We start from the raw sequence: 15,364 nt of genomic DNA, 5'->3' as shown, positions 1-15,364 counted from the left end.
TTTCAGGTAAAGCTATATAACCCTTTACAATGCATTTCTATTTGGAACTCAAAATAACTCACTGTTCTTCTTACATTTAATCACAATTTAGACATTCACTAAAATTCCAAAGGCACCTCTCCTACAATTTGGGAATTTTGCCCTTGTGAACATACTGTAACTTAGTTCATGGTAAAGAAAAGTATGAATTCAGACCCTAAAGGGTGGGGCTAGATCAAGTCCTCTTATTTCCATTTCTCAATCCTCACTGCCAGTAAGCCATGCAGCATTCTCTCTTCAACTCAACCCCCTCACAGCTGGGTCAGAGTTCACAATTCAAAGGACATCATCCTTCAGATTGTCAAATAGGAAGACACTAGCTGTTAAGTCTGAGGAATTCACAAAACAACCTTACTTTCTGGCCTGCCATTTCTAAGGCTTCTTTGGGTCCAGTAAGTCAATGAAATTATTCAAGAGAAATCAAGGGAAAATACACCACACTTACAGCATCAGATTAACTATAGCCAAAAATGACAGAAATTGGGAGATGCATAGGAGGAAGTCTGGGAGGGCTGCGGAGCATCTATGACCAAAAGGGATGGGCTACCTTTCTCAAGAGCAGAGATTTTCACCAACCAGGAAGTTCAACTGAGCCTTAGCACTCGGGGCTTTTTTTATAGGCCTCACAGTGTGATCATGATAGGTTACATCATGCCTCCTGAGGCTGGACGAATCAGGCTACTTCTTGGTCTGTTCAGCTTCTGCTCATTAGCCTCAGCTGTGATCTCGCCTTCAAGGACCAAAAACAGAAGCCAAATTCCTTTCCATACATCACACATGGCCTGGGATAGATAATCTGTGTTTGGCCTGATTTCTTCCTCAGGAAACAACGTTGTATCAGTGAAATGCATTCTTTTTTTTTAATAACTTTTTAAAATTTATTTTATTATTTTTTGTGCGTGTACCGTAAAATTGGATCTGACTGGTACAGGAGGAGACTGCCCCTCCTTCTTCAGCAGAGCATCTGGTGGACTCAAACCATGAACTTTTGGGATTGTAGTGCAGCTTCTTGCCACTAGGCCACCAGAGCTCCCTGAAATGCATTCTTAAAACACATCATAGTCATTATGGGTCAGATAAATGTGAAGAAAGAATTAAAAAAAGTTTAAAAGGGATATGTGATTAGGTATTTTTGTCATGACAGGAGTCTAGAGTGAAGGCTATATGGTGGAGTGGACCTGGGGGAGGGTTTGTAAAACAATGAAAGAATTTGTCTTTTACTTTTCTAAGAGGGTAGTATACTAGGGGGGAGGGTTGGGAGGGGAGAAAAGTACAACAATGAATGAACGGAAATCCAAAGTGTCTGTAAATTTTTATTGAAATTAATAATAAATTTAAATAAAATTTAAAAAATTAAAGAAGAAATCTAAAAAAAATTTAAAAAAGAAATTCAGTTATTTATGTAAAGCTATATCAATACTCCAAATTCATACTATCACATGTCAATGTCTTATTTCATTTTCATTTAATCTTTCAATTATGTTAAGCATTTATTAGCACCAGGGATCTGAGAGCATGCCCAGTAGTTAAAGAATATATGAATTACAGACATAAGTATTCTTTTACAAGCAATTAAGGAAACCAGATTACAAAGCAACTGTGTTTGCTTTATTGTCCATTCACGAGCCCAAAATCCATCAGAAAAGCAGTGTTATGGGTCATTAAAGAGACAGAGAAGGGCTAAGCTGGCTCATTCTGACCTGTCTGAGACAAGGAAAAAGCACGTAGACTCCAAGGGCCCGTGAGGTTGCAGCTTTCACCAAACGGTTCTTACTGTCATTCAGTCCGAGCAATATTGTGATGCACAGGATCTGCCGGTCATTCTGCAAAGATGAAGGTTGGCAAAGGAAAAGTGAGACGTGATCTAACTAATAGGCAGTGTCTTCAACATATGACTGACAGATCTGCATCTGAGTCGCTATTCAGGAGCTGACCATAACTGTGACCTTGAGGCTATTGCTGTTAAAGTACAAAGGTCCAACTCACACTCTATTACCTGAACACCCACTTTGCATAAGGACACATATGCAGCATCCATTATCAGATATTACAACTTCTATTTCATCAAAGGGAATGCTGGTGGTCTAGTGGTAAGGAGCTGGGCTGCCAACAATGCAGTTCGAATCCACCAGCTGCTCCATTGGAAAAAGATGTGAGATCTCCTCCCACGTGATTTACTGCCTCTGACAACCCGCTGGAAGGCCAACTATGGGTTGATTCCAACTTGATGAAACATACAACAAAAACAAAAATCCCATTACTACTGCTTTCTTTAGGAAAGCTCATTTAAATGTTAAGAAAAACAGGCAGATCTCACTGAAGAGTGAAAAAAACCAAGTGGTTTGAGTATCATCTGTGTTGGGTACCAAGCTAACTCTTTTCACATGTTGTTGTTAGGGGCCATAGAGTTGGGTATGACTCACAGTGACCCTATGAACAACAGATCTGAACCTTGTCCTATCCTGTGCTCACCTCACAATCCCTAACACATTTGAGCCCACTGCTGTAGTCACTGTGTTAATCCACCTGGTCAAAGGTCTTCCTCTCTTTCGCTGTCCAAACATCTTCCCAAGCATGATGTCCCTTCCAGTGAATAACCTCTCCTACCAACAAGCCCAAGTACATGAGATGAAATTTTATCGTCTTTGCCTCCAAGGAGCATTCTGGCTGTATCTTCTCCAAGACATGTTTGTTCTTTTGGTAGTCCACAGGACGTTCAATACTCTACTCCAAGACCACAGCTCAAAGGCATCAATTTTTCTTCTGTCATCCACATCTACTGTCCAGTGCTCAGCAGCATAGCAAGTAACAGAAAAGACCATGGTCTAAATCAGGCACACTTTAGTCCTCAAAGTAAAATCACTGCTCCTCAATAATTTGAAAAAGTCCCTGACTGCAGATTTTCCCAGTACAATACGTCTCCTTATCTCCTGACTACTGGGTACCAAGTGTATTGACTGTGGAACCAAATAGGATGAAGTCAGACAGTTTCAATCTTTTTTCCATTTACCATGATGTTGCTTATAGGTCCAGTGGTGAGAATTTTTATTTTCTTGATGTTGAGATGCAATCTATATTGAGGGTTATATTCTTTGATCTTCTGCAGCAAGCGCTTCAAGTCCTCATTTACAGTGAGCATGGTTGTATCATCTGCATAACCGTATTTCAATGCCATTTTCACATACTTTGTATCATTTCTTACACTGTCATTTCACAGGCAATGAGACTAAGTTTCAGAACCTAAGAACCAAATCAAAATCAAGAACTGTAAGTTAAACCTAAGCCTTTCCAACTTTCATATCTGAAATCTTTCTGAAACTTTTCTAACTTAAGAACACCAAGTGCTCCTCGACCTTCTATCCTCTCCCTTCGGGAGCACAGGGCAAAAACTGTCTGGTTTCATAAAGGTTTTACTCAAAGTTTCTCCGTCTGCTGTTCTCCACCTACCTCATTTCATTCTCTAATAGAATAGGAATGTCTCTTCTTGTGCGTGGCCTCAGGTGACCTCCCAAAATGGTTTGCTACTCACTTGATCTGGAAAATTCCACAAAATCATGCAAACCAAAGGGCTCAAATCTCCAAGTCCATTTTAAGAATGCTCGGGAAACTGCCCAGGCCATCAAGGGTATGTATATCTGGAAAGCCACCAAGTATTTGAAAGATGTCACTTTATAAAAGCAGTACAACGCCATTCCAACATTACAGCAGTGGAGTTGGCAGGTGGTGTGCCCAGGTCCAAAAAGAGTACTGAGTTTTGCTGCATATGCTTAAAAATGCAGAGAGTAAAGCTGAACTTAAGGGTTTAGATGTCGAGTCTCTGGTTCCTGAGCACATCCAGGTGAACCAAGCTCCCGATGTGCACTGCCGCACATACAGAGCTCATGGTCGGATTGACCCCTACATGACCTCCCCCTGCCACATGAGATGATCCTTACTGAAAAGAACACACTGGTCCTAAACCAGAAGATGAAGTTTCCCAGAAGAAACTGAAGTAACAAAAGGACATGGCTCAGGAGTAAATGATTCAGCATCAAATAAAAGTCAAATAACTTTAAAAAATACAATAACCACCTTTTCCTCTGAAACAATGCTGAAGATCAGTTAAAATGGGAAAGTATCAAACTCCGAAGCTCAGAAATATAATTGATAAAAAATGCTGTTGGAAGTTACCGGCAGAACACTGAAGGCCTCTGGCAAGATGGAAGACAGCGCGTCACAGGCACTCGCTTGCAGGGTCGGGTGCTCGGAGTTCTGGAGGGCTCTGGGCAAAGGGCCGTTGAGCATCATCATCCAGAATGTCACCACCTGGAAGAGAAGCACTGCTCAAACTAAGTCCCAGACACAACAGGTGGACAAACATGACACAAAGCCATAAGAAGTGACCACAGTAATGAAAGGCTTGGTTTGGGGAAAGTTTTCATTGGTTCTTCTTTCAAAGTTATGAGAAGACCTTTACAAAAAACAAGTAGGTGAATTTTTTCATTTTATTGATTTAGGAATTACACCATAATAGATAAAGTTGAGCAGAAAGAATAGTGACAATAATACTGAGGAAAACCTTGTGGAGGGATTCCACTCTGCTATACATGGCGTTTCCACTTGGCTAACAACAACAAGAGGTCCTGGGGTCATTTGTTACTCAGCAACAGAGAACTCATGTTACAATGAATACATTTTTTTTAACTTCATAGACTTGAAAAAGAAAAACCAACCAAACAAAAACACAATCTGAAAGGTTTACTTTCTAACTAGAAAAGGGAGATGTTTGGATTCAAATCTATGAAGAGTTTAGTATTCAAATGGCTTTCCTAGCCACTGAATTTTCCTTTGTCATATAGATGGGTAGGACTATGGGAATAGGGTGTGTTAGCCTATTCATAAGGAGATAGGCTGGTCTTGTCATCGTGCAGATCCAGCAGCAAGAACTTCACCACCAGAAAAGAGTTTATAGGAGAGTGCAACTCATCCTTTAGGACCAGAGCAAAAGCCACAGCAGTTGACGCAGGGAACCAGATACCCAACATGAGATAGAACTGACCTCGGCAATGCTATCCTCTCCCCCTACTCCCACCCTCCCAGAACCAGAGCTAAGAGCCTTTGCCCAGGTTTGTTAAGACAATTGGAGGACTGAGGAAGGGTGGCAATATTCATAGGACTGAGAGCTTTGTAACACTGGCCTAAAGTCACAAGGCTTACAGCTGAGGTACCTGTGAGCACATTTTAGAAACTGTCTTTACTGCATTCTGCTATTAACCTGGGTAACAACCTTTTGACTTCCCCATTATGGTTCTGTGTGGTCTTTGAGCTATTGCACCAGATTTTGGATCCAGTAAAGCAGTAAGATTAGTGTTGAGATGAGTGGAAAGTGGCACAGGAGTGTGGGCGACATGCCTGACCTCATGGGAATTGGCTCTGTGTTGCTGATGCTGTTGACAGAATAGTTCCCCTGTAAAGGTGGTCAAGGTCAGATATGGCAATCTCTACATGGCCCTTGCTCTTTTGACAAAATCCTAGACTGTTTGATAGCAGAACTCAAATCTCAGCCTTATCAATGGTCACATCTCAGCTTGAACGGCAGTCTATCGAGGGGAGGGACTAGGGCGAGAGATGTTGGTAGTGGTATTAAGAATATATAGAGCAAAACAACCCAATTCAACAGTTATTACATGTACAATTCAGTGACACCTTATTTTTCTGAGTTGTTAGTCCCCCATTCACATAAAGTCATTGTTCCCTAAGCTTCTTATCTATTCTTTCAAGATGCTACTGTCAGTTTGATGCCATCTATTCCACTTTATCACTGAACTTCAAAAGAAAGCTATAAAAGAGCCACTAAGAACAGAGAAACATTCAAAATCACATTTACTTACCAAAGAGACTGGCACTCTCTGATCAGGTGCTGTGGCAGAGTCTGGTTTATACTGTTGTATTATTCCTGTACCCAATTCTTCCAGAAGCTGCCAAGATAAAAAAAAAAGGGATTATCTAGACAAAGAATTAGAATTATACAAGTCACTGTTAACTTCAGTTTGGAGACCACCACAAATCAAAGGGAGACAAAATTTTCCCGGGAGCAAAATTACCTGAGAGAGAGAAAGAGAAATGGGGGGGGGGGGGGAAGTAGGAGGGGAAGGGGGGGAGAGAGAAGAGAGAGGAAAAAGAGGAGAAAGGGGAAAGAGAGAGAGAGAAAGATTGATTTATCACCCATATTCTGGGTTTACATACAGAGCCAAAGATGGAGGAAGGTCTGATTGCCTTACCAGAAGTATTATCAGTAAAGGTACCTGTATTCAAACATTCTTTAGGAAACCTGAGAAGTGATGGACACACAGCAGAAGGAAGAAACAGAAGATGAAAATCAGCAACAGTAACACAACCACACTGCTTTTAATGAACTTCACTACCTTTGCTCCATGAAGCTGAATGGATGGATCTGCTTCTCCCATGCACTTGCAAATCACCTCTCCAAGCTCCACCAAGTAGGTCTGAGCCATTGAAAAGTAACCCCTTGCCAGATGCGCCAGTACCTGCAACACAAAGGTGGCAAGGGATTAACCCCATGACTTGAATCCAGAAAAGTATTTCAGAAACGATTCATTCCTAACAAGAGCTAAAATATCATGCTGAATGAGATGAAGGATGACCAAATAAATGGTTTATTTCATAAATAAAATCATACAATTTTATGGTGTCTTAGAATTTACTTAGTTTTTCATTAGTATCATCCCATTTGAGTCTCTGAACAATTTTTGTGGTAGATTTTGTACTTTTCAAGTCGAAGAAATGAAGGCGGAAAAGGTTAAAAAATGTGTTTAATGTTGCACAGATTATTAGTAGTCAAATTCAGGATGAAATCCACATCTTAGATCACGTTTGTATAGAGGAAAAGCAAGTATTTTTATCTTGGATTGTTTACTTCTTTTGAGCAAGCAATAATTTCGCTTTCCTTCAGCAGCACAAGAACAGGGACAAATTTACAGAAAACTAAACATTTAATTTTCAGAAAAAAAATTTAATACAGTTTTTTTCAGAATAATTACATACTCTGTTCACCCATCTATCAAATACTTCTCGAGGTGACTAAAATAACAAGCAACAAGAAAAAAAAAGGAAAAATCTTGACGTTTTACAACTAAGTAACTCTCAAAACAAAACAATAAAACCAAACCACCCATATCTAAAATATAACTCTCTGTAAGACTTGTTACATATGGCTGGACTTTACATTATTTTCATTTATACACTCTTCATTATTTGTACTTCAAAGATGAGGAAATGAAACCTTCTCCCTACCTGTAAGGCCTCCAGTCGCATGGGGGACGGTTCATAGAGCCCAGCTGCTGCACAGCCAGCCTCGCAACCTGAGCAGGAATCCTCCTTGGGCAGTACAACAATGGAAATGCAAAGGCGAATGAGCCAGCAGGGCTCAGACGAGCCCCTGGGGGAGTGCATGGTGGTCTCTTCTACAGAGGGTCCCCACGGAGCTTTCTTCCACAAATCAGGAGGGCTCAGATGAGGAGTTGCTGAATTGCTATTACTGAGTCCAGAAGAACAAGGCTGCTGTAAAAGCAGCTGAACTTCAGGTAAAGGTGCATGAGTAGAAACTATAGCTCCTAAGAGTGTAAGACTTGATACACGAACATTAACATCTGATAATGGAAAACAGTAAGAACCCATTAGTTATCTTCATTATGGATCGTAATTGTCATTACTGAGCAGTTTAGAATTATAGGACTTTGTTTAATTTGAATCTAACTACAATTCTAGAACTACCTCTCAGGTTTGTTTTTTTTTTAAAAAATACACAGGGGAGAAGTAAAAGGTAAAATAATAATGTGGAAAAAAAAAATTCTACCAATCCAGGCTGTTAAGATTTTCTGTTCAGACAAATGGCTTGGACTCTTTCAAAACTCCTTATCATTGGAGAAAAAAAAATGGTAGGTGTACTACTCTAAATATTTAAGAAACTAACGTGCCATTACTACTAAAGGCAGTTCATGAAACATAAATGAATCTTTAAATTTTAAAAGAAATCGAGGCTTTTTGGGACATGTGGAGAAATTTAAATGTGGACTACTAGGTAGTATGAAATCACTGTTTACTTCATTAGATGTGAAAATACTGTTTTCAAATGATTGTCCTCATTCTGAGATGTGTGCTAAGGTATTTAAGAGTGAAACAGCCTGTCTTTAATTTTCTTTCAGTGTAGGGAGAAATAGTCATATATACACATACATGTAACACGTATAGGAAGAAAGAGAATGCAAATATGTTAATTTTTAAAGAATAAAATGTTAATAACTGTTAAGTCTAGGTACAGATACACAAGTGTTGACTGTACTATTCCTTCGACTTTTCTGTGGATTGAACATTTTAACAAGTAAGTTATTGGAGAACAAAGCTAGACATGTGGAAAGGAGCTCTGAGACACAGTGACTTCTCTCAGAAAGAGAAAGCTAAGCAGTGGGCCGAGCAGAAGACTTGGGAGGTTTTAATCTTACTTCCATCTCTAATGTGATCAGAGATCCTGAGCAAGTTTTACTTTTCTGGGTTTTATTTTACACCTTAATGAAAGGAATGGACTAGACTCAATTTATAATTATCTCATTTGAGGATCAGAAAGTCCTATGAGGGAGGTATAAATCTTCCTACAGGAGGAACTCAAGGCTCAGAGGGCCATGACTATAAAGCAGTAGTCATGGAGTAGCCTAGAAACCCTTCTCAGAGTGACTCCAGCTAGCTCCAGTGCTCTTTCCATGATGTTACCAAAACATACATACTTCCTTCTAATTCTACAACTCTGACTGAGGAACTTAAACTCTGATGAGGACTGATCCTAAAGCTTATAAACAAAAAGGGGGAGAATATCCAAAGGGCAAGTGTTCATAATACACCTAGAAAAGGTGTTAGGAGCAAGTTAGGAAATAACAGAAAATAAGACATGTAGTTGGTAGAGAATTTGAAGTTCTCTGATTTTATCTGAGCTTTAGAGGAGATACTGTTAAATTAGTTAAGTTTTACACTCCAGTTTCTTTTCTCAAAATGAGGATGATATCTATTCATCCATCCACCCATCCATCATCTCCCTACATGACTAAAGCATTTAATTCTCTACTTCCCTTTCTTCCAGTGAAGACCATTAGGTCTCCAAGGGTCAAAAGTGTTGTAGTAACAGTTGGTTTCCTCCACGGTTGTAAAGAAAGACAGGTATGTCTTAGAGATTTAAAAACTAGGTAAACATCAGTTCACACGCCTATCTCTCTTTAAGCCTGTTTATAAAAATGGAAATGCTCTGGCTCCCTGGCTAATACCAACCTTTGTGGCGGATATAAGGCTTTATCTGGTTCCAGACTTTGGTCAAAAGGCTGAGTTTCAGACGATTGTAAGGTGCATTTGATACTAAATTTGCAAGGCACTGCAAAACACAAAAGGACCATGAATAGATCTGGCTAAGTCAGTCTAGAAAAATTGTAAAGAACTGAATTTTAAATCTTCTTATACTTATTTCAGTATCTGTCCTTTTTTATTGGAAGGAAGAGAAAAGAACTCTTGAATTCTTATTAACACAATAGTTTAAAGATAAAGAATTACTTTTTAAGAAGTCATTTATTTATATGATCACAGAAGTAGGTAAGGATTTCTAAACAGGAAATCTTTGGTGAAAGTACTATTTATAGTCTTGTGTTAATGTTGGACAATGTAAAACATTATAAAAAATTAAAATGGAGAAATCCATTGGGAGTCCACAGATGCCTTGGTATATTTACCTTAATTATCTGAGTAAGAGTTTGTGAAGACGATTCTGCTACCAAAGCTAACAAAAGACACCTGTGCAGCTCTTTAATGCTGGATGCGATCATCACAGAGAAGGGAGTAAAAGCCCTTCTGTGGTCACTGGTATCTTCAGCAACAGACAGAAACTGCTTTGAGCCTTCCAAGATGGCTGACAAAACCTGCAGAGCACAGGCGCGGGTCTGAAATTTAAAGGGGATTCACATCTATTAGTTACAAAGCAGGAGTCACAAGTGTATGAGACTTAAAAAAATGTTTTAAGTACAAGATCATTTTAGGGAACTCTGATAGCCTAGTGATACGAAGCTGCACTGCGATCCTGAAGGCATGCACTTCGAATCCACCAGGTACTGTATAGGAGGATGGGCAGAGTGCAATTAACTGCCTCTGACAACCCATGAATCAGCTATGGATCTGTTCCAACTTGACGGTACACAACAAGATCATTTTAAGTAAAAACTTAAAGATGAGATTATCTATTAAGCCTAAAAGTACACATGCACTACCATAGTTTGCATATAATATCACGCTGGAAATCATGTGCCCATGCTCTTAATACACATAGGAAACTTGTGGCCTAGGGGATTCCACAGTTTACAAAAACCATATATTGCATACATTACCTGGGCAAAAATACTATAGACATTTGTGGTCCTGACCTAAAAACAACAGACAACCAACAACTTAAAATTACACTGCTGCCTGACCTGTTCATAGTCTGCTACGAACGTCTAATAAACCTCAGTTTCTTTCTCTTGCTAAAAAAAAAAAAAAATCACATTGCTGTCAGGATTCCTCAGGGCAGGAAGTAAGCCTTAGCTATGCCCTTGGTAGTTTTAGGTGCTGTCAGTCGAGTACAACTCATAGTGACTCTATGAACAGCAGATCTGAACCCTGTCCTACTCCTGTGCCATCCTCACGCTTTCTGACACACTAGTCATAGTCACTGTGTCAACCCACCTGGTAGAGGGTCTTCCTCTCCTTCACCGACCCTCCAAGGAACAGCCCCTCCTAACAACATGCCCAAAGTATGTGAGGTGAAGCCTCATCATTCTTGCCGCTAAAGAGCACTCTGGCTGCACCCTTTCCAAGACATATCTGTTTGTTCTTTTGTCCGTCCATGGGATATTCAGTTCTCTTCGCCAACACCACAGCTCAAGACATCAATTCTTCTTCTATTATCCCTATTCATTGTAGAGCTCACAGATGAACAGCAAGTGATCTGAAAAACCATGGCCTGAATCAAACACACCTTGGTCCTCAAACTGACATCAGTACTTCTCAATAATTTAAGTCTCTTGATTTTCTGACTGCTGGTACCAAGGGTGTTAACTGTGAATCCAAGTAAAATGAAGTTGACAGTTTCTATCTTTTTCCTATCTATCATGATGTTGCCTACTGGTTTAGTGGTAAGAATCTTTGTTTTCTTGACAATAAGATGCATCCACATTGAAGGCTGCATTCCGTGCTCTTCTGCAACAAGTACTTCAAGTCCTCCTCACTTTCAGCAAGCATAATGCAGGTTATTGATGAGACTCCCTCCAATCTAGATGCCACGTTCCTCTTACTTGAGTCCAGCTTCTTGAATGATCTGCTCAGCATAGAGATTAAATAAGTATGTATGGAGGGAGAATACAACCCTGGCACACTCCTTCATGTGCAACCATGCAGTGATTCCCTGTTCTGTTTGCACAATAGCCTCTTGGTCCAGGTCCAGGTATCACATGAGCACAATTAACTGCACTGGGATGCCTATTCTTCTCAATGTCAGCTACAGCTTGTTATGATCCACACAGTCAAACATCTTTACACAGTCAATAAAGCACAAACAGACATTCTTCAGGAATTGCCCATGTTCAGCCAGGATCCATCTGACATCGGTGATGATATCCCATTCTGGCAGTTCCCTATATATGTTCTATTGCAGCTGTTTTTGAATGATCTTCAGCACTATTTTGCTTACATGTGATATTAATGATACTGTTTGACAGTTTCCACATTCTGTTGGATCACTTTTCCTGGGAATAGAAATAAATATGGACCTCTCCCAATGCACTGGACAAACATCTATCCTCCAAATTTCCTGGCATTGAATGGCGAGAGCATCCAAGGCTTCATCTATTAAAACACTTTGACTCCTGGTGCCTAATTTTTTGCCTATGCCTTCAATGTAGTTTCCACTTCCCCCTTCATTACCATTGGCTTCTGTTCATATGGTAATTCCTAAAATTTTTCAGTGTCAATAAGTTTTTTTTGGTACAGTGATCCTGTGTATTCCTTCCATCTTCTTTTGATGCTTTCTGGGTCGTCCAATATATTGTCCTTAGCATCTTTTCAATATTGCAACTTGACGTTTAAACTTGCTTTCCAGTTCTCTTAGCTTGAGAAATGCAGAGCAAGTTCTTCCCTTTTTATTCTCCAATTTCAGCTCTCCTCACATTACATTGAAATACTTCACTTTGCTTAAGCTTCACTTTGAAATCTAGCTACACCATAGTAAAACAAATTAAAAAAAAGCCCCTTCTAATTTAGAGTATGAGAACAATCTATTTATGTTTCTGGCTTATTAAAACATAAGGTCAACTGAAGAATTAAACAGTGTGTGAGACAGGGAAAAAAATATACCCAAATGTTATTGGTGTCTTCTTTCAAAGTCTTTTATGGACATCTTCTACCACAGTACTTTCTTCTAACATATGTCTTGATGTACAATTAGTCACACTTGGGAGATTTTGCAGAAGTCAAACTTGTTGTGGACAATAATCACCACACTTACTTTCTTCATATCCTTCTAAATTACTATCTGAGCTCTGGTGCTTGCCTTCTAATCAAAAGGCTGGTGGTCTGAACCCACCAGCTGCTTGAGGAGAAAGAAAGTGGCAGTCTACTTTCCTAAAGAATTACAGCCTTGGGGATCCCCTGGACAGTTCTACTGTGTCCTATGACTTCTCAACTCAGTGGCAGTAAGCTGTTTTGTTTTTTAAACCATTATCTGGTGAAAATCTGTTAAGTTCAATCATACTACATTATGATTGATGGAACATTATTATTAAATGGAATTTATTACATTATTAAATGGCATTATTACATTATTAAATGGAACTGGCTGATCAGAACCATTTCTTTCATTCTTTTTAATGCAAAGAATGATGCCTGGGTTTTGGTGCATTATGTGCTGGGCTGCTAAGTGAAAGGTTGGTGGTTCAAATCCACTAACCACTCGTATGGAAAAAGATAGGCAGTCTACTGCTATAGTGGAGCTCTAGTGAGAAGGACATCATGCTTGGAAAGGTGGAGAGACAGTGCAAGAGAGAAAGACCCTGAATGAGATATATTGTCTCAGTGACTGGGGCAATGGAAGTAGGTGTGTCAGAGGCAATGAAATTGGCTCAAGATAGAGCAAGGTTCAGAGCTGTTGTTCACCGGGTCGCTATGAGTCAGAGTTGACTCAAATGCACATAACAACAACAGTGGCCTATTGATAACTGCAATCTCAAAAGCACATGGTTTGAATCCACCAGTTACTATGAGGGAGAAGGATGGATAATCTCTTCCTGTGTGATTTACTGTCTCTGAAAATCCCCTGGTGGGTCACCTATGAGTCGGATCTAACTTGACGGCACACAACAACTACTCCTATTAAGATGTATGGCCTTGGAAACCCAATAGAGGACTGCCATGAGTTGGAATTGACTCAATGGCATGACTTTGGGATTTGTTTTGTTTTTTGGTTAAGACCCTCATGTTGCATTTAAATTTTATCTAGGACATTTCCAAAAGGAAGTTCTTTATCTTTTTTTCTCATCACATTCTTTTGTTCTTATCACATTCCTCCTATTCAACAAAGTAAACAGTAAAACTTTTTAAAAGGTCCTCAAGTCAAAGAGATGGATAAGATCGCCTTGTAAAATATAGTTTCTCACAGCACTTTTAACACAACTTAAACATTTAAAGAATGTAAAAATAAAAAAAAAAAAATTACTTCCTTGCAGCTTTAACCCTTCTGTAGTCATATCCTAAACCCATAATGTCCCACATGCCCTTAGCCTAGATCATATCAGTATCGTGGTTAACCAGGGATGCTACTATGCCAAGGTACTCATTTCATGGTCACTGCTGATAGTGGCCCCAAGCTAGTGGGTCTTCAACTAAACTATAATAATTTTCCTTCCCAATACTAAATGCGCCATTACTAATTTCATTATCTTCACTCATCTTCTATTTTTCTTCCAGGTTCTCATTTCATACTGTCTCAGTCTGATATATTTCTCCTGGTTCAATTACTTGTTGTTAGGTGCCATAGAGTACAACTCACAATGACTCTATCAACAATAAATCTGAACCCTGCCCTATCCTACGCCAGCCTCATTATCCTTGATACATCTGAGCCCAACTGCCACAGTTATTTTATCAATCCATCCCATTCAATCCATAGAAGGTGTTCCTCTCTTTTGCTGACCCTCCATTTTTCGTAAGTCAGCATTTAAAATACCCTATAAGGCCTTCCAGTAATCAAAAACGCAAACTCACTGCTGTCGAGTTCATACTGATTTATTTTTATTTACCTTGTGAAAGCATCTGACGGGTTACATGAAAGTTTTCTTTTGTAATTAGCTATTCAAAGAGATGATCACAGGAAGTCCCAATGCACTAGAAAGTTCCAACATTCCCTCCTCTGTCCTCCCCAAAAGAAGGGAAAATCACAAAACCAAAAAAGGAATACTCCTGGCCTAATGGTAATGAGTTGCACTGCCAATGCAAAGGTACATGGTTCAAATCCAGTAGGTGCTTCATGAAAGAAAGATGGACAGTCAAGTCCCATGCAATTTACTGTCTCAGGAAACCCTGTAGAGAGTCAGTTATGAGTTGATTCCGACTTGATGGTCTAGAGCATCATCATCAACACTGGCATAATTAACCCTAATGATTAGGCAGTTACTTATCCAAAGACTTCAAATGCCATTCAGCATAAATTTTTAACGTTCATGAGTATATCTCACTGCTGCTGAGTCTGTTCTGAATCCTTATGATGCCTACAGGACAGAACTGCCTGGCAGAATATCTGAGGCTATAAATCTTCATGGGAGCTGACTACTTTCTCTTTCTCCTTCACAGCAGCTGTGGGGTTCAAAGTGTTGACCTTCCAGAATGCTTAACCTACTTCACATGTCTTTCATTATTATAAATGGTGCCCTAAATAGTAGCAGACCTTTACTTGATTAAGAGCTTTCAGAGAGGCCATAACATGCAAAGAAACAAACACAGAACATCTTACTGTAGCTATTCACAACCTGCCAAACCATTCTCTGTTTTCTCTTTGAAAAAAAGTTTCTCTCATAAAAAGATGTTAATCTTTGCTACATGTCATCTGAGGAAATGAAAATTCAAAGAGAAAAGCCACAGTCGTGATAGGATTGTATATGTAATTGTTTATCCTGTGCTGTTATAAATTATAACATTATAATTATAAATTATAAGCATTTTTGTAAGCCTTATTCTTAATATTCATTTCATTTCATAATACTCCATTGCT

General features: G+C 39.3%; 1 protein-coding gene across 1 annotated transcript in view; it reads right to left on the bottom strand.

Annotated features, from left to right (window-relative positions):
* Window positions 1–15,364, bottom strand: part of LOC102862845 (HEAT repeat-containing protein 6-like) — a 34,490-nt gene that overhangs the window by 4,804 nt on the left and 14,322 nt on the right. The window contains 7 exon segments of the mRNA XM_006890893.1: window positions 1,740–1,862; window positions 4,210–4,344; window positions 5,910–5,996; window positions 6,444–6,566; window positions 7,333–7,688; window positions 9,355–9,454; window positions 9,807–10,013. Coding sequence (XP_006890955.1) covers window positions 1,740–1,862; window positions 4,210–4,344; window positions 5,910–5,996; window positions 6,444–6,566; window positions 7,333–7,688; window positions 9,355–9,454; window positions 9,807–10,013 — 1,131 coding nt within the window.

This window comes from Elephantulus edwardii, unplaced genomic scaffold (genome assembly GCF_000299155.1).
Source record: "Elephantulus edwardii isolate Elephantulus edwardi_28Jun2011 unplaced genomic scaffold, EleEdw1.0 scaffold00094, whole genome shotgun sequence".
In the NCBI taxonomy this organism is placed as follows: Eukaryota; Metazoa; Chordata; class Mammalia; order Macroscelidea; family Macroscelididae; genus Elephantulus; species Elephantulus edwardii.
Note: the sequence above shows the minus strand (reverse complement) of the source record. Positions and strands in the feature narration are given on the sequence as shown.